General features: G+C 40.8%; 1 protein-coding gene across 12 annotated transcripts in view; it reads left to right on the top strand.

Annotated features, from left to right (window-relative positions):
- Window positions 1-23,903, top strand: part of LOC121857233 — a 257,437-nt gene that overhangs the window by 194,316 nt on the left and 39,218 nt on the right. For 11 of the 12 annotated variants that reach the window (XM_042353208.1, XM_042353213.1, XM_042353212.1 and 8 more), the window contains exon 4: window positions 2,385-2,446. The exons of the other annotated variant lie outside the window; for it this stretch is intronic. In XM_042353208.1, coding sequence (XP_042209142.1) covers window positions 2,385-2,446 — 62 coding nt within the window. The remainder of the gene's footprint in view (window positions 1-2,384; window positions 2,447-23,903) is intronic. 12 annotated transcript variants of the gene reach the window in all.

The following is a 23,903-nucleotide window of genomic DNA, read 5'->3' as shown; positions in this document are numbered from 1 at the left end:
TCCTTGCGTGCGTGCGTGCGAGGTTCCCTTGTTAGTTAGTGAGAGGCTGATTTAAGGGAGGGTGAGGTGGTGTTGGTTAATTATAGTGTAGTAATTTACTGTGTGTGTGTGTGTGTGTGTGTGTGTGTGTGTGTGTGTGTGTGTGTGTGTGTGTGTGTGTGACAGACAGACAGACAGCCAGCCAGTGATGACATTAATTTTGGCTGAAACCTGATAAACCTACCAGCTAAAATGTGTGTGTATATATATATATATATATATGTGTGTGTGTGTGTGTGTGTGTGTGTGTGTGTTTTTTTTCCCTTTTTTCATTGTAATTATACCTTACATAATATTGAACGAACCTTATATTATATTTTTAATTTCTCTTACGATTATTTTTCTAATTTTCTCTTGCGAATATTTTGTAATTTTTTATTTATTTTTTAACCTTTGTTTTATTCCTTTATTTCCCCTACGATAATAATTTAATTTACTTTACGATTTTATTTTTTTTCACTTAACGACATTTTTTTTTCTTTTACCATACTATTAATTTCTCCTGTGTCTCCTTCACATTTCCTTGGTCACTAGGAACAGAATAAGGGAGAAGGAGAAACAGAGGGAGAATAGGAAGAGAAAGAGAGAGGAGCTATTATTATTATTATTATTATTATTATTATTATTATTATTATTATTATTATTGTTTTAAAAAATATATGTGATTTTTGTAGTGTTAAACCTCACACATTTCGAGGACTTACTTTTTAACTTTCACGGCCTAACTTTTACTCCATGAAATTTGCCGTGTAAACTCTCCTTGCCGTTTACACCTGAATTTGGGAATATAAATACAATCTCCATAGCTGTGTATGTATGTATGTATGTATGTATATATGTATGTATGTATGTATGTATGTATGTATGTATGTAAGGTACGGTTTGATTGGGATAGGGTTAGGTTAGGGTGAGGTGTGGTGAGGTTAGGTTAGGTTGGTTACATTAGGTTAGGTTGTTAGATTGGCTCGTGTCCTGACATCATTAATAATGTAGTGTAAACAAACATGGCAGACCTAACCTAACCTAACCTAACCCACCAGGTAGCGTTGGGGTGTTTAATCTTCAGGTGATGCTAATTAATTAACGCTATCATTACTGTAATCTTGAAGGTTTTATCAAATTTTATAAATTTTTGTAACTTTTCCTATAATAATATTTTCTCTTAAATATCCAAATAATTTCAGTTTATTTTTTTAATCGTGATTGAAATGTTTGCGTTTTACATTGTGTTTTTTTTTTACATGGAGTATGATTTTTCACGCTTAGGCCAATGTACAAGTCAATACTTTCATCTCTTTTATTAATTTTGATTCATTTTTATTTTGTTTTTGTATTTTATTGTATTTTTTTCATTCATACATGACCCGATTTTGTTTGTTTTGTGGAAGATTTTTTTTTAATTTTTTTTTTATGATTTTCCAGGTGTTGGTACCGTGATGTGGGTGTGGAGTTGAGTAATGGTGTGGGAAAGGGTGTGGGTGGACTGGGGAAGGTATAGGGGTGTGGGAAGAGGGTGGGGTGTGGGGGAGGGTAGAGGTGAATTTATGTGTATTTATAAAACTCAAGTGTAAAGTTGTAGCCTCTGGTAAAACTCTTCTTTATAACACATTTTCTTATTTAATTATTCCTCTATTATATGTTATTGTGTACGTCTGTCTGTCTGTCTGTATATGTATCTATATGTCTGTCTGTTTCATTACCTTACTTATCGGTACTTGTTTTAATTTTTGTTTCACTAATACACTAACGAGTCCTTGAAACATCTGTCCTCCTGGCTCCATACCTTCTGTCTAAACCTGATCATCCCTTCTGTCCAAATCTGACTATACCCTCTGTCCAAACCTGTTATATACTGTCTTATACTCCTGCATTATATGTATATAATTTTCCTGGGCCGGATTATCAAAGATTCATTATTTAACTCAATATCCGTAAGTTATTATTTAAAAACTGGGTTAACTTAGGATCCAACACTACTGTATATTAAAACAAAAATATAAACACAATAACAGCTAGTAGTAGAATCCAACACTATTAACACACAAAATATAAACACAATAATAACTATAGACACTACAACTACTACATACGTCATGACATTTTGGCGGGAAAACAAAGGACAATCGAATCTTTGACACACCGCCCAGGGATGATGATGATAAAAATGGGTTCGTAAAAAATTGGATATATATATATTTAGCTTCTTAAGTAACTCTTATATATATTATCTATTATTAGATTAAATTGTATATAATTGAAGAAAAAAAAAATAAAACCACTTATGACTCCTTAAAGACTTGTTTATGTCAAAGCATCTACTTTATATAGTCACTCACCCTCCCCAGGAAGGCGAGCTGCTAGCCCTTGGAGTATGATGACACTCCCTGGTGAGCTGTACTGGAACAAGTTAAGTACACTCACTCACTCACTCACTAGTCGTAGATTTGTTTGAGTACATTTAACACACCCCCTTTAATCAACGACACTAATAATATTTTAAGTACAAGGTCTCAACGCTGTAATATTCTTGAGTACAACGTTTGGACGGTGTGATACGTCGAGTACAAGCCTTGGATGGTGTAATACGCTGAGTACAAGGCTGGAACGGTGTAATAGGCTGAGTACAAGGCTGGAACGGTGTAATAGGCTGAGTACAAGGCTGGAACGGTGTAATAGGCTGAGTACAAGGCTGGAACGGTGTAATAGGCTGAGTACAAGGCCTGGACTGGAATGAACGATACTCACCGATAAATTGAACTCAATAACCGGACTCTTTGTCGTGAACACTGTTGCACCGAGTTGAGTACAGTTGTTGTTAGCCTTTTAATGAACGATATAGCAGAGAGAGAGAGAGAGAGAGAGAGAGAGAGAGAGAGAGAGAGAGAGAGAGAGAGAGAGACTGTGTAAACGATATTGCAACAACGTAACTAATTGCAATTCTTAGTTTACTCTTTAACAACCATATACCTTGTGTACGGCGACTCAAAACTTAATTAAAAAAGATATATTATAACAGACTGAGTACAGTGATTGGACTCGAGTAGACCTTTATTGCAACAGGCTGAGTACAGTGAGTTTCATTAGCGATATTACCTTGAGTACAGTGATTGGACTCGAGTGGACGATATTGCAAGCGAGTACTAATTATTTCTTGATCTTAATTAACGACATATTGAGTACAAGATTTGCGTGAACATTGCAACAGGTTGAGTACAATAAATTCTAAACTCCAAATTACTGATGCCACTATGTTGAGTACAAGAATTGGACTCTAGTGAAGGATATTACAGTGAGTACAGTATCTTAACTAGAAGTAGAACCTGTTGGTACGGCTACCATTAACGGTAATCCCTGTTGTAATGTCCTGTTGCTTATGTTGAATTACCGTTTTTGTAATTCAGCACACAGAGATGTACTTCTGTTTCTCTTCAATTCTGTTGTCTTTGTTCCTGTTGTCTCACACTGTTTTCTGTTACATGGTCTTTGTCTTACCGTTCTCTTCATCTGTTGGCATTTACAGGACCAACGGTAAAATCTCTTGAGCCGTTTTTATATATCTGTTGTCACCTGAGCCGTTCTATACCTGTTGTATCCAAGACCATGTAACAGAAAGAGAACGAACTGCCCCATTAACCGTTATTTACCGTTGTATCAGACCAAAAAACTACACACACACACACACACACACACACACACACACACACACACACACACACACACACACACACACACCGCATAGCAACAAACCCCCAACACTCTTAAATGCTCTATCCGTTGCTACCGTTGAACGTATCTCTTATTCTGGTGCAACGGGTCTGATATTGGCCGTTACCGTTATCTCCTGTTGGTGCCGTTAGAGGATAAATGATCCACCACGGCTCCCAGACTTGGACTAATGACAGCTGCATGGATTCAGCCACTCTGTTATTGATAGTAGAATAGGGGTAGGTGGTGGGGGGTGGTGGGGGATGTGGGGTGATGGGGAAGGGGGTTAGAGGGGTGGGGAAGGGGTGGGGGTGGGGGTTCTGGAGGGGTGATAAGGGAGGTGGGGCCTGGATGGTGGGGGAGGAACATATGGGAGAGAGGCTGATGGACAGGTAGAGAGAGAGAGAGAGAGAGAGAGAGAGAGAGAGAGAGAGAGAGATTGATGAATGAGGGAGTTAGAGAGAGAACGAGAGAGAGAGAGAGATAAGGGGGAGGGGGTGTAGAGTGGAGAGTTTTAATAACGTTGCTACCAATTTCAGGGCTGAAAATTGGTAGGGCCAACTCCGGGGTTTTTTTTTTTGTCGAATGTACAGCTGCATTTTTGGAGGTTTTGTCTGGTGTACAGCTGTTGGTTTTGTCTGGTGTGCATAGCTGTTGGTTTTGTCCGATGTACAGCTGTTGGTTTTGGTCTGGCGTACAGCTGTTGGTTTTGGTCTGGGTGTACAGCTGTTGGTTTTGTGGTTTCGGTGTACATCTGTTGGTTTTGCTTTGCGTTCAGCTGTTGGTTTTGGTCCGATGTACAGCCGTTGGTTTTGGTTCGCGTACAGCTGTTGGTTTTGTCTGCGTACAGCTGTTGGTTTTGCCTGCGCAGCCGTTGTCGGTTCGGTGCGCGCTGTTGGTTTTATCCGGCGTACAGCTGTTGGTTTTATCCGGTGTTCAGTTGTTACCGGTCTGGCGTACAGCTGTTGGTTTTATTCGCGTAGCCGTTGGTTTTATTCGGTGTACAGCTGTTGGTTTTGGTTCGGTGTACAGCTGTTATTTTGGTCCGGTGTTCGTGCTGTTGGTTTTGTGTCCGGTGTTCAGCTGTTGGTTTTGTCCGCGTACAGCCGTTGGCTCGGTCCGGTGTTCAGCTGTTGGCTTGGTTCGGTGTACAGCTGCCGGCTCGGTCCGGTGTTCAGCTGGTTGGTTTTGTCCGGTGTTCAGCTGTTGGTTTCGAAGTCCGTACAGAAGTTGTTGGTTTTAGTTCCGTACAGCTGTTGGTTTTGTCCGGTGTTCAGCTGTTGGTTTTGTCTTGTATACTATTTACATAAATATTTTTTTTTTATAAACATTTAAAATTTTCATATTTTTTCCAAACTTAAAACTTAAAAAAAAACTAATTAAGAAAAAATAAACCTTCCTTAACCTATAATAATTTCACCAAAGATAAACGGGTTTTAAAATGTTTTCCTCAACCTAACCTATCCTATCCTAACCTAACCTAACCTAACCTAACCTAACCTAACCTAACCTAACCTAACCTAACCTAACCTAACCTCAACGTTGGTCTCATTAAGCGAGGTTTTTTTATTAAGCGTATTGTTTACTGTGGTGGGTTTAATTGGTTTAATCTTCTGTTTATCCCCAATTCTCGAGGTTTTAAGAGAGGAGTAATCTAGTTTAGTGCGTTATGCGTAAGACTGCGTAAGAGGTTTATTGTGTATGTCTGTGTGTTTGTGTGTGTGTTTGTTTGTGTGTGTGTTTGTGTGTGTGTGTTGGTGCTTCACATTCAGGGTTTAATTAAAGCAACATTCACCAGGTCGTATAGTTATTAATGTTTTAATTAATGGGGGTGTGGTTTGGTGGTGGTGGTGGGGGTGGTAATGGTGGTGATAATGGTGGTAATAGTAGTAGTAGTAGTCATGGTTGTAATAGTGGTAGTGGTGGTGATGTTAGTAGCAATAGTGGTGATGGTGGTAGTATTAGTGGTGATGGTGGTAGTAATAGTGGTGATGGTGGTAGTAATAGTGGTGATGGTGGTAGTAATAGTGGTGATGGTAGTAATATATGATGGTAGTAATAGGGTGAGATGTTAGTAGCAATAGTGGTGATGGTGGTAGTATTAGTGGTGATGGTGGTAGTAATAGTGGTGATGGTGGTAGTAATAGTGGTGATGGTGGTAGTAATAGTGGTGATGGTAGTAATAGTGGTGATGGTGGTAATAGTGTGATGGTAGTAATATGTGATGGTGGTAGTAATAGTGGTGATGGTGGTAGTAATAGTGGTGATGGTGGTGGGTAATAGTGGTGAGTAGCAATAGTGGTGGTGTGGTGGTGGTACAGGTGATGGTGGTAGTAATAGTGGTGATGGTAGTAATAGTGGTGGTGGTGGTAGTAATAGTGGTGATGGTGGTAGTAATAGTGGTGATGGTGGTAGTAATAGTGGTGATGGTGGTAGTAATAGTGGTGATGGTGGTAGTAATAGTGGTGATGGTAGTAATAGTGGTGATGGTGGTAGTTGTGGTAGGCGGGATGATCAACATTACTCCTCGGCTTTTTAATTGGTTTGCGCCAGTTTAAATTTGTCGACTACTAATTAAATTGACCTAACGTCATATAAAATTGGCCTGACTTCATATAAAAATTGACCTGACGTCATATAAAATTGACCTGACTTCATATAAAAATTGACCTGACGTCATATAAAAATTGACCTGACGTCATATAAAATTGTTTATTTCTAACGTGTGTGTGTGTGTGTGTGTGTGTGTGTGTGTGTGTGTGTGTGTGTGTGTTTACCCTATTTTAACTATATTTGTGTTTGATCATTACTATGTGTTTGTTGCATTTGTTTTACTTGTTGAATTTGTTTGTTTTTGTTATCTTGTTGCCAGAACGGAGAGATTTAATTATTGTGAAAAAATTTGTCACTGTGAATCAGAGTAAAATTGATTGATTGATTTAGAAAAAATACACAGATGGTTTATAAAAATTGTTGGGTAATAGACATCGGGATTGGGTTGATTTGGGTTGAAATTGACGTGATTCGTATTAAAATTGGGTTGGTCTAACTAAAATTGAGTTGACTTTGAGATAAATTAAGTTGAATTGGGATAAAATTTAGTTGCAAAGTTGACAAAATTGAATCGAATGAGTACTTTTTGTAGTATGAAATTTTATTGAATTGATCAGCATATGTCAGGATTGATTGAGTAGAATTTGCGTGTTTTGTTTTTTCCAATTAAATGTATTATCAGAATTGAGTGAGTGGGTTGATTTTCGGCGTGTGTCAGGATTGAGTGAGTTGATTTGCGTGCATGATAAATTGAGTTCACTGATTTGTGTGCATCATGAATGAACGAACTTATTTGCGCACACGATAAATTGAGTTTACTGATTTATGTGCATCATGATTGAACGAACTTATTTGCACGCATGATAAATTGAGTTCACTGATTTGTGTGCATCATGATTGAACGAACTGATTTGCGTGCATGATAAATTGAGTTCACTGATTTGTGTGCATCATGATTGAACGAACTGATTTGCGTGTGTCAGGATTGAATAAACCGATTTGCGTGTGTCAGGATTGAGTGTGTTGATGTGGGACAATTGGCAGGACCTGTTCACCCAATTTGTTCTAGATGAATGACTCTATGACCGCAGATCTGAGTTTAATTATATCATTTTGACAGGTGTGTGTGTGTGTGTGTGTGTGTGTGTGTGTGTGTGTGTGTGTGTGTGTGTGTGTGTGTGTGTGTGTGTGTGTGTGTGTAGTTTACATATTATTGGGTCTGTCTTGACCTGTAGTGGTATGAGGAAAGACAGTTGACAGACAGACACTCAGACAGACAGACAGACAGACAGACAGACAGACAGACAGACATGGGTCAATTCAATAGAAATAAAACAATTGTAAATAAAGAAAGAAGGAAAGAAACAGATTGTGAAAAAAAGAGAAAAGAAAGATAAAAAAATGAGAAAACTGTTGAAAAAAGTGTGAAAAGAAAGCAAAAAAAGGAAAGCACAAATCGCTTTCTCCCGAGGGACACTGTAGCCATGACCCAAACACCTGTGCGTACGGTAGTGGAGGAAGAAAAAGAAGAAAAAAAGAAAGCAAGGAAGAAAGTCACTAAAGAAAGTCACAACGAAGAATAGAAAAAAAAGAAAGGAAGAGAATAAACCCCCCAAAAAAAGAAAGTAGGAAAATAAAGAAATATAAACAGAAGAGAAATAAAACAAAGGAGAGAAACAATAGTAAACAAAAAAACAAGAAAGAAAGTACCAAAGAAAGCAAGAAAATGAAGTAAACAAAAAAAACAAAGAAAGAACAAATAGTAAATATAACCCAACACAAACAAACAGAAAAGAAAGTATCAAAGAAAGCAAGAAAATGAATGAAAAACAAAGAAAGTATCAAAAGAAAGCAAGGACAAAAAATTAAATGCAAACAAACACCTCTTGTAGGATGGCCCGTGACCCAACACCAGCGTACTGTCGTGTGGTGGGCAGTGGAGGAGAGGAGGGGAAAAAAAAAAGAAAGGAAAAAAAAAACACGCTTAAATTCTGATGGGCCAAACACAAACATTCCCCAAGCAATTGTGTGAGTGAAATTCTTCTCTTCTAGGATAAAAAGTTACTAGTGTTAACCTTTGTGTTTTTTTTTGTGTGTGTGATAGTGTGGCATGTCTCTCTCTCATCTTGTGCATGTGTTCTTATTGTTTATTGTTGTCTCTCTCTTTCTTTCTCTCACTAGGGGGAGATATTTTTAGTCTTATTTCTCTCTCTGTCTCTCTCTTTCTTTTTTCCCTTTTATTTTTTCTTGCTTACAACATTTTTTTTTCCCCACCTGTCTATCTTTGCAAAGGTATTTTTACCCTTCCTCATTCCTGTCTAAGAATACGGACTCTCTCTCTTCACCTATTTCTTTTGTTTTTTCAATGTGAGTTTGATGATGGCGATGAATGTGTGTGTGTGTGTGTGTGTGTGTGTGTGTGTGTGTGTGTGTGTGTGTGTGTGTGTGTGAGAATAGAAAGGTGCTGAGGTGAGGGCTGTCTGTCTGTCTGTCTGTCTGTCTGTCTGTCTCCTGGTATTTAATTTGTCCATTTTGTTGTTTTTTAACAATAACAATAATAACAATAATAAAACTCGTGATAATTATAATAACGATAAATTATTATTATTATTATTATTATTATTATTATTATTATTATTACTTTTGTCATTATTATTATTGTTATTTTTGTTATTGTTATTGTTGTTGTTATTGCTCTTATTTTTATTGTTGTTATTGTTATTATTTTTATTGTTGTTATTGTTGTTATTATTATTAATTATATACAAGAGAAACAGGTGGACGAGAGTTGAGGTGATTATATGATGGAACGGAGAGAGAGAGAGAGAGAGGATGGTTTGAGAGGGAGTCAACGGGAAAGGTCATGGGAGAGTGGGTCAGCAGCTGGTTATGTGTGCGTGGAAGAGATGTGTGTGTGTGTGTGTGTGTGTGTGTGTGTGTGTGTGTGTGTGTGTGTGTGGAGTAAAGCTGCACGGACGGATGATATAAGGTATGGGAAGGATGGAATAGAACTAGTGGAGATGCAAGTGAGAGAAGGTGTGAAAGATGAGAAGAATAAGAAGAAGCTGGAAAGAGAGAGAGAGAGAGAGAGAGAGAGAGAGAGAGAGAGAGAGAGAGAGAGGGAGAGAGCTAGTGAATGGGAAGGAAAGAGGGAGGGAGGAAGAGGCTTGTGAAGCAATTTGCGTGGAAGAGAAGAAGAAGAAAGAGAGGGAGGGAGGCAAGAGAGAGAGAGAGAGAGAGAGTGAAGGGAGACAGGGCGGCAGGAGGAAGCAGAGAGAGAGAGAGTGTGTGTGTGTGTGTGTGTGTGTGTGTGTGTGTGGAAGAGAAGAGAGAGAGAGAGAGAATAGAGAGCTAGTGGAAGGCAGTGAGGGGAGGAAAGGTCAGGGTGGAGGGGGGGTCAGGAGCAGCGGGTTGGGTCCGCACTTTTTCTGGCCTCCGTCCACCAGCCTGCTGATGCATATTTTACCTCCTCCCACCACACACACACACACACACACACACACACACATACACACACACACACACACACACACACACACACACACATACACACACACACACCCACCCACCCCGTCACACCGTCACATACATACAGTACATACACACACACCGTCACATACATACATTACATACACACACCGTCATACATGCATACATGCACAGGGACTCAGGACACGGAAGTTAATTTTACCTGGCCACTACCAACGACCTACACCCCACACAGACACGGCACCCACACATACACGGACATAGACACGGCACTCCACACACACGCACCCACACACACACGGACATAGACACGGCACCCACACATACACGCACCCACACACACACGGACATAGACACGGCACCTACACATACACGCACCCACACATACACGGACATAGACACGGCACCCACACATACACGCACCCACACATACACGGACATAGACACGGCACCCACACATACACGGACATAGCCACGGCACCCACACATACACGGACACAAACAGTCACTTTCTTTGACTGTTAGCGGACACGGAAACACGGAATTAGTAAACTTGGTGACAGAGAAAGTAATAGAAAGTAGACACGGAGAAAGTAGACAAAAAGACACGGGAATAATGCAACTTTCAGAATTTACATATACGTCATTGATATGTCTGTGTGTGTGTGTGTGTGTGTGTGTGTGTGTGTGTGTGTGTGTGTGTGTGTGATATGACGTGAAAGGTGAATGTCGTATTTATTTTTTTATCACCATCTGTCTCTTCATCTCTCTTTATCACTGTCTCTCTTCTAGCCTGCCTTTTGTCATCTTTATTTATGTCTGTTTGTTTCTCTGCTCTATTTACGGTATATATATTTATTTTTTATTTTTTATTTTTATATATTTTGTTTAGTCATCTGTGTATTTCTCTCTACAACAACAATAATAATAATAATAATAATAATAATAATAATAATAATAATAATAATAATAATAATAATAATAAAATAATTAAAACAAATAAAAATAAGAATTATAAAAACTACTCCTATTCGTCACCTAAATATTTGGCATTACAAGGGAGAACGTGAAGTGTGTGTGTGTGTGTGTGTGTGTGTGTGTGTGTGTGTGTGTGTGTGTGTGTGTGTGTGTGTGTGTGTGTGTGTGTGTGTGTGTGGACAAATATTAAGGAAGAAAGCACCAATAAACATGACAGGTAATATTCTCTTAATCTGAGAGAGAGAGAGAGAAAGAGAGACCGCTAAGAGTAAGTCATACATTAAACTGGCTTGAGTGAAACATGACTTTAAATAACCCACAAATTACAAATAACCACTGCTTTACAGCGAGTCATACATTATCAGAACTACACACCCCTCCTCATGGGGCTCTCAACCGACAAGTTAAACCGCACGGATCGTTTATAAAAGACTCTCTTTATAACCGCGGTCTTGAATCGTCTTGTTGACAGCTGCCTGCCAAGTTACTAATACGACAACTTTGTGAGAATGTACTATACTCCCTCCCCCTCACTCACTTACGCTCGCTCTGTTTACATCGGGCGATCATTCAGTGTAGACGTACGGTTTGTTTTCATCTATCGTGTAGCCATTCATAGAAACGTGCCGTGCTATTTTTATCTACACGGCGATCGTACATTAAAAGAATTTACGATGTTTTTATGTATCTCAGAATGATTCATAAAATTTCACGGCGGGTTTTTTTTTTTTTTCCGTCTACGCATAGCACGGTCAACCATTCACAAATACATACACGGTTTATTTTGTCTTATGAATCGCAACCATTACTTATTAGGTTTAAGGGTTTAATTTTTTTTTTATATATCTGTTGTCATCATTCAGATAAATTTACGGCGTTTGTTTCCGCATGTTAAGTACGTCGTAGATTCATTCATAAAAATTGTACGATTTGTTTTTATTGTTTATGAATTGCATCGTCGTCACCTTATGAAGTTATCGGTGTTGGTTCATTCACGTGTTTGGGGGAGCGACCTTACCTCTCAGTTTATGTCTTAATAATTTACTTGATTTATTGAACCTCATTTAACGGATGTCTTACTTATAGAGTTGGCGGTAATAGGAATTTATTGCTAGTTCATTTCTTTCTTTTTCTAGTTCGTTCTTTATTTCTTAATTTGTTTCTTTCTTATTTCTCACTTCTCTCTTACTTGCTTCCGTCTTTTTTATTTAATTTTCTTTCGACTTCTTTCCTTCTTTTTATTTCTGTTCATCTTTATCTCTACTCTCTCTCTCTCTCTCTCTCTCTCTCTCTCTCTCTCTCTCTCTCTCCGTTCCTCCTTTTCACTTGCCCCCCTTCCTCCCCTCTCCTTCATCACCTCTCCCTCACACTTCCTCTTCCTTCATTTGACATAGGAATCACCAGCTGAGTATATTTTTATTAATTAACCTTCAGGGGGAAGTGTTAGTTTATTATTATCTCTCTCTCTCTCTCTCTCTCTCTCTTCTTCTATATATATATATATATATATATATATATATATATATATATATATATATATGGTATATATATATATATATTTCATTTGTTTTTCTCATTCTACCATTCTTCCAACTGTTCTCCCTCATTCTCTCTCTCTTCATTTCACTCCCCCTCTCTTCTCTTGCCCCTTCCCTTCTTCCTCTTTCCTCCCATTTATCATCTTCCTCCCTCCTCTTCCATTCAACCCCCTATCAACCTCTCCCTACCCCCCCATTTTACCGTCTTTACCTCCTCTACACACATCATCTCCCCACCTTCACCCCCTCCCCCCAAGGGCAATATTGACCATGACTCCACTTTCTCCCCATCCTCCCTTACCTCCCCTTTCTTTCACCTTACATCCATCTCCCCACCCCTTCCCTTTCCACCTCCCCAATCCTACCTCTCACCTACCTCCTTCCCAGGGTATTCCCCCCCCCACTCCCCATTCACCTCCTCCCCAGGGTAATTCCTGTCTCCCAATTCTATGCATTACGGGTCCGAAAAATACAAGTCAATAACCAAAGTACCTCATTTGCATACAGCCTCGGGTCCCCCCCTGTGAGCACCCTATTTCTGGGTTACGCTTGTCACGACCAAAACACGGCCGGTAGAGTAAGGCTGCTGAAGGTGTGGGCGTGACTGGTGGGTGATAGGGTGGTGATGGGTTGTGAAGCTGGTTAAAATATGGATGGTATGGGTGATGGGTAATATGAGAATGGTGAAGATGGGAAATGTGGTCTGGTGTGGGTGGGGAAACATGGGTGGCAGAGGCATGGGTGGGTGGGGATCATAGGTGGCAAGGGGCGTGGACGTGGGGGGTGAGGGTGGGGATCATGGGTGGCAAGGGGCGTGGATGTGGGTGGTGAGGGTGGGGATCATGGGTGTGGCAAGGGGCTTGGACGTGGGTGGCTATGGGACGGTGTAAGGGCGTAGGGGCATGGCAGAGGTAAAAGGCGTGGCAAGGGCAAGAGGCGTGGCAAGGAAGAAATAGGAGGCGTGGCAAGGCAGAGGTAAGAGGCGTGGCAGGGGGCGCGGGAAGAAAGAAACAGGAGGCGTGGCGAGGCAAGGGGCAGGGGGTGCGGCAAGGGTGAGGCAGAAGGTGTGGCAAAAGGAGAGGCAGGGGGCTTGGTAGGGACTGGCAGGGTAGGGTTGGACTCCATTAGAGCCAATAATTGGTTATCTCTGTGCTGGCCCAGGCAACAACAACATGGCCACATCTCCCGGACTATTTTACCTGTGTTGATGATGGTGAGGATGGTGATGGTGGGGTTGGTGAAGGGTGGTGATGGTGAAGGGTGGTGATGGTGAGGGGTGGGGATGGTGTTGAGGGGGGGTGATGGTGAGGATGGTGATGGTGAGGATGGTGGAGGTGGTGAGGATGGTGATAGGGTGATGGTGGGGATGTTGTTGGTGGTGGCGGTGGTGAGGATGGTGGTGTTGATGATGATAGGGGTGGTGATGTTGAAAGTGATGGCGAGACTAATTATAGTGACGATGGTGATGTTGATGGTCGTCATTGTCACCATCATCACCATGATTAATCCTCAATACTTGGTAATTGATGATTAGTTCTGCTGTGTACATTAAAGACTAGGAGGGAGGGAGGAGGGAGGGAGAGGTGAGGAGGAGAGAGAGAGAGGGAGGGAGGAGGGAGAGAGAGGGAGAGGAGGGAGGGAGGGAGGGAGAGAGGTGAGGAGGGAGAGAGGAGGGACGTAAGTGAGATAACAGATCAAGAATTTAAGAAAAAATTACAAGGATGCCAAGAATTTATTATGAGTGTGTGTGTGTGTGTGTGTGTGTGTGTGTGTGTGTGTGTGTGTGTGTGTGTGCAGCTGTAAAATCCCTGGTGAAATGATCTCAATGAGGAGTTAGCGAGATTGCTTCATAGAGCTTGACTGATGCAACTACCGAGAAGGGAAGAGATTAGTGTAGGCAGGCAGGCCATAAAAATAATCAGGGAAAAGTCAATATCTTCGTTGAGCAAGAGAAACATTGAAGAGAGAGAGAGAGAGAGAGAGAGAGAGAGAGAGAGAGAGAGAGAGAGAGAGAGAGAGAGAGAGAGAGAGAGAGACTGACCAGGCAGACAGGTGCAGGTGGCCAGCCAAGGTGACTCGCTGCCGCTAATGAGTTGCGCAAAATATGAGAAAGTTGTGACAACACTCCCGGGGCTGACTGTACCACCCTGCCAACACCCTGCCAACACTCCTGGGGCTGACTGTACCATCCTTCCAACACTCCCGAAGCTTCCCGTTGTCAACATTCAAGCTTTGCCCTCCTGCCTGCCTCCTGCCAACACAACACTCCTTTCCTGCCAACACCCTGCCAATCACAAGTGAACCACGTTGCCAATGCCTTGCCACCGCTTACCTCCCTGCCAACATTACTTCCTACTCAGATACTTCCCCTGCCAACTATATTTGAACACTCTTTCAATACCCTTATACCCTTGCCAGCACTCTGTTCTTTGCCACCACCATGTCAACTAGGAATTGACAAATCTGCCGTTCCCCCTACGCCTCTGCCAACACTCTGCCAGCACTCAACTCACTCTGCGCTACAACTAACTACAACACAATCAGCTCTCAACCCTGCCAACACCTAGAATAACCACACCCTACCACCACACGTTCCTGACACCCTGCCAACACCCACCCACCACACTTCCCTGACACCCTGCCAACACCCACCCACCACACTTCCCTGACACCCTGCCAACACCTACTCATCACACGCTCCTGACACCCTGCCAACACCCACCCACCACACGTTCCTGACACCCTGCCAACACCCACCCACCACACGTTCCTGACACCCTGCCAACGGTTACCTAGCAGGATGTACAATAAACTAAGTACCCTTATCACACAGGTAGTAGAGACGCCATCTTAGTGACCCAGGTAATGGTAATTAAGTCTCACCTCTCAATTAGTGTATTATCTCACCTCTCAATTTCTGGTGGTTTATGATGCTAGTTATGTTCCGAGTCTTGATTTACGTTACTTATCGCTTTATTGTTATTATTATTACTTTTTCTTTCATTTGTTGTAGTATTTATTCCTTCATTCTTTCTTTGGATTCATTGATCTATCTAAATATATAGACAGACAACTGAAGAAGGTGACCTGAATCTATCTGTAGGGTGACGTTGCGCCCTGTCATCGTACCCACTAAAAGGTTCTTATTTTTATCAAGGGGTCACAAGTCACACGGTAAACAAAGGCTCCTGTACACCGTCATAGGTCACTAAATCGGTTTTAAGTGTCGGCGATAAAGGATTGAATCATAATTAAGATGCTATAAGTGCTATTTACGGTTTGAATCTGTTGTAGGAATTGTTTTATTTACGAATTAGGTAAATGTGTAAAGTGTATTTTTCCGATTAACAAAGTTTTTATTTATAGTATGGATACGGTCACGTTTACAGGAGTGTTTTTTTCCCAGGTGGTAAAAAAAAGTGACGATGAAGGCACCAATTAATTGTGTAAAAAACTGGCGCAAGGTACGTTAGTGTAAATACTCACGCACTGTCTGTAAAAAAAAAGTAGGATTGTAAACACGCGTGGAGGATTTGGACCAAAAACTGTGCGCGTTATGTAAATTTAAAAAATACTCGCGTGTTGTGTATTAGTAAAAAAAAATCGCCAGGTTTGAACGTGTAAAAAAAAAACCTCTGGGCTTGAAAGAAATACAAGAAAAAATGTGTGAATGTGAAAACAGCAGTACGTGATGTGAAAGTACAGAAATAATGCAAATGATGTGAAAGTGTGAAAAAAAAGCGCGCGTGTTCCAAGAGTTCAAAAAAAAAAAAAGCGCGGGCGTTGTGCGTGAATCAGTTGACATCAGCTGACTGGTCCTCCCCTCCCTCTCTCCCCGTCCGTCACCTTTTTTTGCTACCACTCTTATTATACTTATTCGTAGTGTGATCCCCCCTCCTCACCCCCCATCACCCCTCCATCACCCCGGGCGCCCCCTTTCCCCCCCTTAGATAATAGATTAAATCATAAAGCTAATGGGGATGGTTAAAAAGTCATATTTTCGGTCGCTTACACAAGTATGTCAGGCGTTAAGATCATTGCGGTGACATAAGGGGGCGACAAATGAGGAGTGAAATCTTGTACACTTTGTTATTGTCTGTCTTCCTACCTTGACGTGTGTGTTTTGTGGTGTTAATTGTCTGGTTGTTTTTGTTGTTGTTATTGGTGGTAATCGTCTGGTTGTTGTTGTTATTGTTACAGCTGGTATCAAAAGTCTAGCTGTTGTTGTTTCTGTTACGGGTGATATTAATTGGTTGTTATTATTGTTGTTGTTGCTACAGGTGACGTTGATAGTGTTGTTGTTGTAGCTGTAGTTGTTTTACTCTTCTGACAGGTGTTGGATGTGTGTGTGTGTGTTTGTTTATGCTGTTGATGTGATCACTGTTACTGCCTCTCCACTGTTATTACGGGTACTGTTGTTTTACGGTATTATCTTTTCCCTGTTGCTTCTGTTGGTGGTGGTGTCGCTCCTACCACCAGCTGATTCTTCTCTCATTACTAAATTTAGAACTTTATTTGAGTAACGAAAAACTTCATTCCCGCATCACACATTTGCAGCCAACTATCAGTGTCTTTTTCTAAGGTGACGACCAACCTAACCTAACCTAACCTAACCTAACCTAACCTAACCTGACCTGGATTTCACCCCCTAAACTAACTTCTCCTACTGTAGTTAAACATCGTAGGCTGAAGACACTGTCGACCTTACTTGTTTCTCGTAGCTTTAAGGCATTTAATGAGGGAGTGAGAGAGGGTCTATTCTAAAGGGTTGTACCATGCTATTTTCCTCTCTCTCTCTCCCTCCTTCTCCCCCCTCTCTCCCTCTCTCTCTCTCCCTCTCGGCTGGCAAGGAAGTGGAGAAAGTGGCCAAGAAAGGGCAGGTGCGCCACGAGGAGCTGCACTGACGTAGTAGTTAATTATACAGGAATCGCTTGATGATGGTGCTGGGTTAGGCTGGTCTAGAGGTGGCAGGGGGGTGTTTGCTAGGGAGGGGTGGGGTGTTTGGTAGACGATGGGGGAGGGGAGGGTGTTAGGAGAGGTGAGGGGGGGTGTTTGGTAGACGAAGGGGGAGGGGAGGGAAGATTCAACCAAGTTTGGTGGGAGCTAGACTAAGGTTGTTGGAGGGTGGACTACCATGGTGGACTACTTTGGTTGGGGGTAGACAGGGATAAACTGATAAGGGCAGAGATAAGCTCGTAAAGAGTTAATAATAGGCTTATAGATGTGTGACTAGGCGTGTAGGAATTAGCCTAGGCTGGGCTTGGCAAGACTGGATTAGCTGGTGAGTTAGGTTAGGTTAGGTCTTTGAGATTTATGGTATCATGATGGGAGGTAAATTGTGCTGTAGAAGGTAAGGGCAAGTTGTTGGGAGACTCACCAAGTGATTGGGAATTATAGGTTAGGTGATATGATGATGGTGTACTGTGCGCTTAGTGGAGAGTAATGACTAAATACTCTACGGGATCTTTGTTCCATGTTTTGGAAACTTGTATTGGAGTTAACACACACACACACTGTTTATATAGCATTACTATTTTCACCACCTCGCCAAAGCTCTGCCAATACACAAAAGGAAGAAACAGGCCATAATGGCGTCGGCAGACCAGCTGATCTTGAGTTGCGGTTTTGTTGTTGTGTTATATATGTTAACTGGAGGTGTGTGGCGGCAGTGTGGGGCGAGACACGGCTCATGTTCAAGGCTCCCTGTCAACACGTCGGTTAGTCACCAACACAATCTTTGTGAAGTCAATGTGTTGATCTCAGATGTGAACGCCACTTGTTAATCTCTCCAGAAAGACAACTTTTGTATCCTTATAAACGTAGAGTCGCGAAGATGTGTTCAGGAAACAAATTTCGTGACTTCAGTCGTGAAAAAATATTTTTCAGTCACTTTATAGATCTCAGTGGCTAACACAACGTTTCCACATCTCTGAGGCCCATACGACTTGTATGGTGGATGTTTGGGTGTCACTGTACTGTGCCGTGTTACACTTCCCCCGTAAAGGAACTTTGTCTTCGTTTATAATACTTTAAATCTATTTGATAAAGAGGATAATATTTTACTGAAAAGTCCATGAATCTTTGTTGCTGAAGACAATAAATATCTACTAAACACATTGTAGTAACTTATGTAGACAGCTTCAGCTGTGAAGACAAGAGCACTACCTCACCCCATTGAAAAAGATAATTGTCACTCGTAAAAATATCTTATTCCTGCATACAATTTATTTGTCTAGACAAGGACAGTTTTTGTTGTCTTATACGACTGTTTGGTCATAATCCCCAGAATGAGAATGTGTAGGGTGGTCTCTCAGTCACCCAACAAAGTTATCTAAAATTAGTTTTAACTAAACCGTAAGGTTAGTTTTGCTTCACTACCTGTTCGTTACAATGACCTCTTCGTTATTGTTGACTGCATTTTACTCTGCAATTGTTCGTAGATTCACGCACATTTACGCCTAATTGCAGACTTAGTCTGATGCCTAAACTATTGAACTGCATTGACTTGTTCAATCGTGTTTTTGCGAAGACAAATTTACATTTTATTATCGCTATCGTTCTTTCTATCGTAAAATCCGAACTACAAGTACAGGTGTGGCTCACTTCAAAATTGTAACCTCAAAGTATATCTCATATGTCATCATCAGAGGCAGAGTGTCGGCGGCAAGATTTAACGTATAAAAAATGGAAGGCCCACTCCATAAACCCGGGAGAACCCGTTGGTCGCGCCTCAGGCAGCGATAAAAGTGAGTTGCTTACAAATAGGCTCATAAAATCCTTAATTATATAGTTATATGTTTGGTAAAGTAGCTAAAAAAACTTGTAAGAATCCCAGAAAGAAAATCCTCCCCTCCCCCCAATGGTCCAGGTAGACAGGAAGGCGGTGGTAATCAGCTGACCGACTGGCCTGTATCCGCTGCGGCAGACCTAAGGTACCTTCCTAGTGGCGGACCTACGTCACGTTGTATGGTCCGCGCGCCACAATATATGGGCCGTAGGTTACGCATTCGCTCTCGCGCCCGTACACCGTGATGGGGATTCACTTTCGTACCCACTTCCCGCCATATGGGTTCACTTTCGTATGACGGCCCGGAGACGTGGGTTTGTTTTTATGTCTGGAGTCAGGGCTTCGAATTTCACGGGCAGCGCCTTACGGGTTTGTTTATGGACGTTCATCTTGTGTTGGAGATTTACTCAGGTACCCTTGTTGCACGGCGTGTCCTTATTTCCGTGGCCACAGGACTTTGCCTGGTGGTGATTTTCGTCCTCAAGGCCTCAGCCCTGAAGTATAAACACACGGACTTGCCTCTGTGACTCGCTAAGCCCACGAAATATGACATTCATGTTTATATTAAGAAAAAGTCCAAAATTTCTGATACCCGGTGCTGAAATTATTTGATTAATGAATATTTTATCATTAAGACAGATTTTGTAGAATGATTTGACAGCTTAACTAGTTCACCATTTTGTTATGTTGTATCAGGAGACGCCAGTGTGTTGTTACGTTCCAGCCAAGACTGTTACCCTCTCCCGGGGACCGTAGGGCACGGCGCTCTGTTCACATATTATTCACTAAGTCATAATAATCAATTTGTCTCTCGAATACAATTTAATATTTACTACTAAAAGTCTTCTGCAAGTTGAGAATGATAAATACTACTGTAATTAACGTTCATACATTTTGTGATACACAGTAGGAGATAGATTCAAATTTATTAATTCAAAAACTGTTTACAACTTAAGTGTGGATATATATATACTGTATATATATATATATATATATATATATATATATATATATATATATATATATATATATATATATATATATATATATATATATATATATATATTGTATTAATCTAGAAAAAGTATAATTTATAACCGTATCATTAACTCATACTGTATAGATATGTACTCTCAGTTAAGTACACCATTAAATAACTTCTATATCGTGTTGAGAGTGAATACTGTAAAGAAGGCCCCGGTAACACGTCGCTATGGGCTAGACTTGTTTTCTTGCCTTTACACCGCCTTGTTGGCTTATTTGCATACGAGCACCTCAGGCACCGGGATTACCTTTGCAGCGGGTTTACCTCTCTCTACCTAGATGCTACTACACCCTGGGTGTATTTTTGTACCCGAATCCCTAAAAAAACCCACAACTAGAGTATACCCACGCACCTACCCGCTGTACATTTTAGGTTTTACTCTGGGTTTACATTCTCACTTGGATCTTAGTGTAAACTTTTCCTTTTGATCGTTTCCATGGTTTACCTTTATAAGTAGCCGCGCATAGTGTGTTTACAGTAGACCTTCCCCTCCTTGTCGCAGGTAAACTTATTCTTCGTGTTGCTGGTTTACCGTGGCAGCGGATCTGAGGGTTAACGTTCCTGTAAACAGTTTACTCATACATTTGTTTCTACTCACCAACGTATTTAAGATGTACTCAAAGGGTTAAACCAACATCCTCAAAGAGTTAATTCAATAATATTAAAGTGTTAAACCATTGTCCTCATAGAGCTAAACCAACGTAAAGTTTAAACCACAATCATCAAAGGGTTAAATCATCAACACTATCAAAGGGTTGAGCTATGATCCTCAAAGGGTTAAACTAATATAAAAATATATGTGTAAATCTGTTTTTTAAGTTTGTCTATAAATCTGTATAAATCTGTGGTTTACATTTATTGATATAAAGTGTGCGTGTATTGGCAGACAGGTTAAGTGTTCTCAATTAATTTTTTTACTGTATTTAAAGTACTAATCTTTTGTTGTTATTAAAATAGTTTGTCATAATTCATCTAAATTATTATCACATAAACGTTTTTTTCTTTAATTCGGTGATTGGGACTATATTTGGTGTTCTCGTTTGACTTATTTTTTTCACTAGGATGACCAAGGGACATAACTATAAGTACTAGCTCTAGCATATCCCTGAGCATGGGTAGTGGTAGTATGTGATGTAAGTAGCAAATGGTGGTTGTTGACCTTCGTGTTGGTAGCGGTTAGACAGCCATAAACACCAGTAGTGTAGTCGACCCTAGCGTTTACTGCAGCAGATAGCCTTAATACCAAATAGCAGTAGCTCACTTCAACACTGATAGCTGTAAACACCCAGTTACGGTGGCTAACTCTAGGGCTGTTAGAAATAATTTTTCTTAAGTGCTAGGAGGCTTAAAACTGCTGTAAAGCCGCATACTGTATTTCGCTTCGGAAACAGAGCTAACAGTACGGTAGCATTTCAGGTGCTTAGCGTCCAGTTAGCGCGCTAAAAGTATGACGGTACAGTTTTTTGGCATTGTTAGGGAATTAAACAACACTAAACTCTCTTAGCGTTTACGGAACTTAGTGATTAGGAAACGTTTACGGACCAGCGTAAAAATAACGTTGATGGAACTAAGCGATGAAGTTAGGTTTGTGGATCCCTGCGCTACAGTGACAGCGGTGACCAGCGTGGAAGAAATGTTTGTCGAACGCGAAGCTTAAGAAATGTTTACTTAAATAAGCATTATTGTATCAAAATAGAGATTGCGGAACTTAGCGCTGAAATTGAGACCATGAACGTTTGCAGAATTTATTATTAAAGTAACATCTGCGGTAATTAGCGTCAAGTAACAGTTTCTCATTCACGGCGCTGTTCTTGACGTCCACGTAACGAGGGTGGTAGATCAATCGCGATGTGCCTCACGTGAGCTGGAGGTACCTTACATTGAGCTATGCTAAATTTTTTAGAGTAGATTTTTAACTTGTGAAATTTTACGATATGCAAATACAGTATTAGCTTTAAAAAGAGGGAGGGGTGAAATATCATACATTATATTAATAGACTGTCATGATCCCACTCATCGGAAAACCAGATTGTGACATGTGTAACCAACATGTAAATGACGCTCCAATGTAATCAGTGCGGAAATGAAATCCAATCGCGAAAGTAAAGACGGGTGTACATAATCAAGCGGACGGTTGCCATGTACCACCCCGGAGCACTGGAGAACTTGTGAAAATAAGTTAGGATAAACAAAAATAAAACTGTAAGGGTAATATATTACAGAAGAAAAAGCAAAATATATAGTAAGAATGAAATTTTTTAAACTTGTACCTCAGGTACGCAACATTGTTAAAAAAGATTGAAAGATTGCCTTGATAATTAAAGCAAATCAAATATATATATATATATATATATATATATATATATATATATATATATATATATATATATATATATATATATATATAACAGCACAAATGTTATATAATGGAGGAAGACACAGACTGCCGGAGGACTGTGAGAGCTGCGCCATCATTGAAACACATTCAACATTGCCTCCGTGAAAATTAAAACAACGGATATACATTATCGCTGGAATAAAACGGTGAATGTGTACCATGGTGCAAATAAAACAGAATACCATGGACAGTAGAACGCAATGAACCTCGACCCAGGCGGGAATAATGTAAGCTCATTATCCGTGCTTGTTAGTGATGAGGAGATGGCGTTCCCTTTACTCACTCATATATTTATTTAGTTTGTTTATTCACATATCTTCTTATTTTTGTTATGCCCTTGTGTACTGTAGGACTCACCCGAAATTGTTGGGTGTATAGATCCGTATCCTCTGTGGGATGGCGATTGGGTAATTATGTGGGATAAAACAAGATTATCCACAGCTCAAAGTTACACATTGCTGCTGGCACGATAGAGTTTCCGCTAAGGGTACCAGAAGGTTGTGTGTGGGAGAGAGAACATCTCCCATCTCCTCCCATGCTGAGGGTACCAGAGGGCTGTGTGTGGGAGAGAGAACATCTCCCATCTCCTCCCATGCTGAGGGTACCAGAGGGCTGTGTGGGAGAGAGAACATCTCCCATCTCCTCCCATGCTGAGGGTACCAGAGGGTTGTGTGTGGGAGAGAGAACATCTCCCATCTCCTCCCATGCTGAGGGTACCAGAGGGCTGTGTGTGGGAGAGAGAACATCTCCCATCTCCTCCCATGCTGAGGGTACCAGAGGGTTGTGTGTGGGAGAGAGAACATCTCCCATCTCCTCCCATGCTGAGGGTACCAGAGGGTTGTGTGTGGGAGAGGCGACACCTTCCATCTCTCCTCTCGCACGAAAGCTCTTGAAACGATTGTTTTGATGTCATATTTATGTGTGAAAAGCATGATAGATGAAGACTACACTTACCACGTGCGTTTGACTGTGTTCATTTGTTTAACCTATCAAGTAGACCAATAACAAAATTTAGTTTGGTGGTTGATTCTGGAGAAATGATAATTAGAAATAATAAATTAGTACAGTGGAAACAAAACTTTTCTGAGTTAGCCGTGTTATACTTGTGATTTTTTTTTTTTTTTTTAACCAGTCTGGAGACATGTGGTGTGACCCTGACGACTTGTGTGTTGAGAGACGAGCGAGCATGTCACCAGTGCTCCCGTAAAGACCTTAGTTGTTGAAGCACAGCAATACAGTGCATAATTATAATCTCCAAGTTATTCTCTAAAATGTATATCTTAACCAATTTGTATCAGTTGTAGTCTAGTGAAGAAACTAATCTTTTGTTCTGTCCATATAGACCCAAGACGGCGAAGCACTCTAGCGCGA

Source organism: Homarus americanus, unplaced genomic scaffold (assembly GCF_018991925.1).
Source record: "Homarus americanus isolate GMGI-L3 unplaced genomic scaffold, GMGI_Hamer_2.0 scaffold20465, whole genome shotgun sequence".
Lineage (NCBI taxonomy): Eukaryota > Metazoa > Arthropoda > Malacostraca > Decapoda > Nephropidae > Homarus > Homarus americanus.
This window is presented reverse-complemented; position numbering and strand designations above follow the sequence as displayed.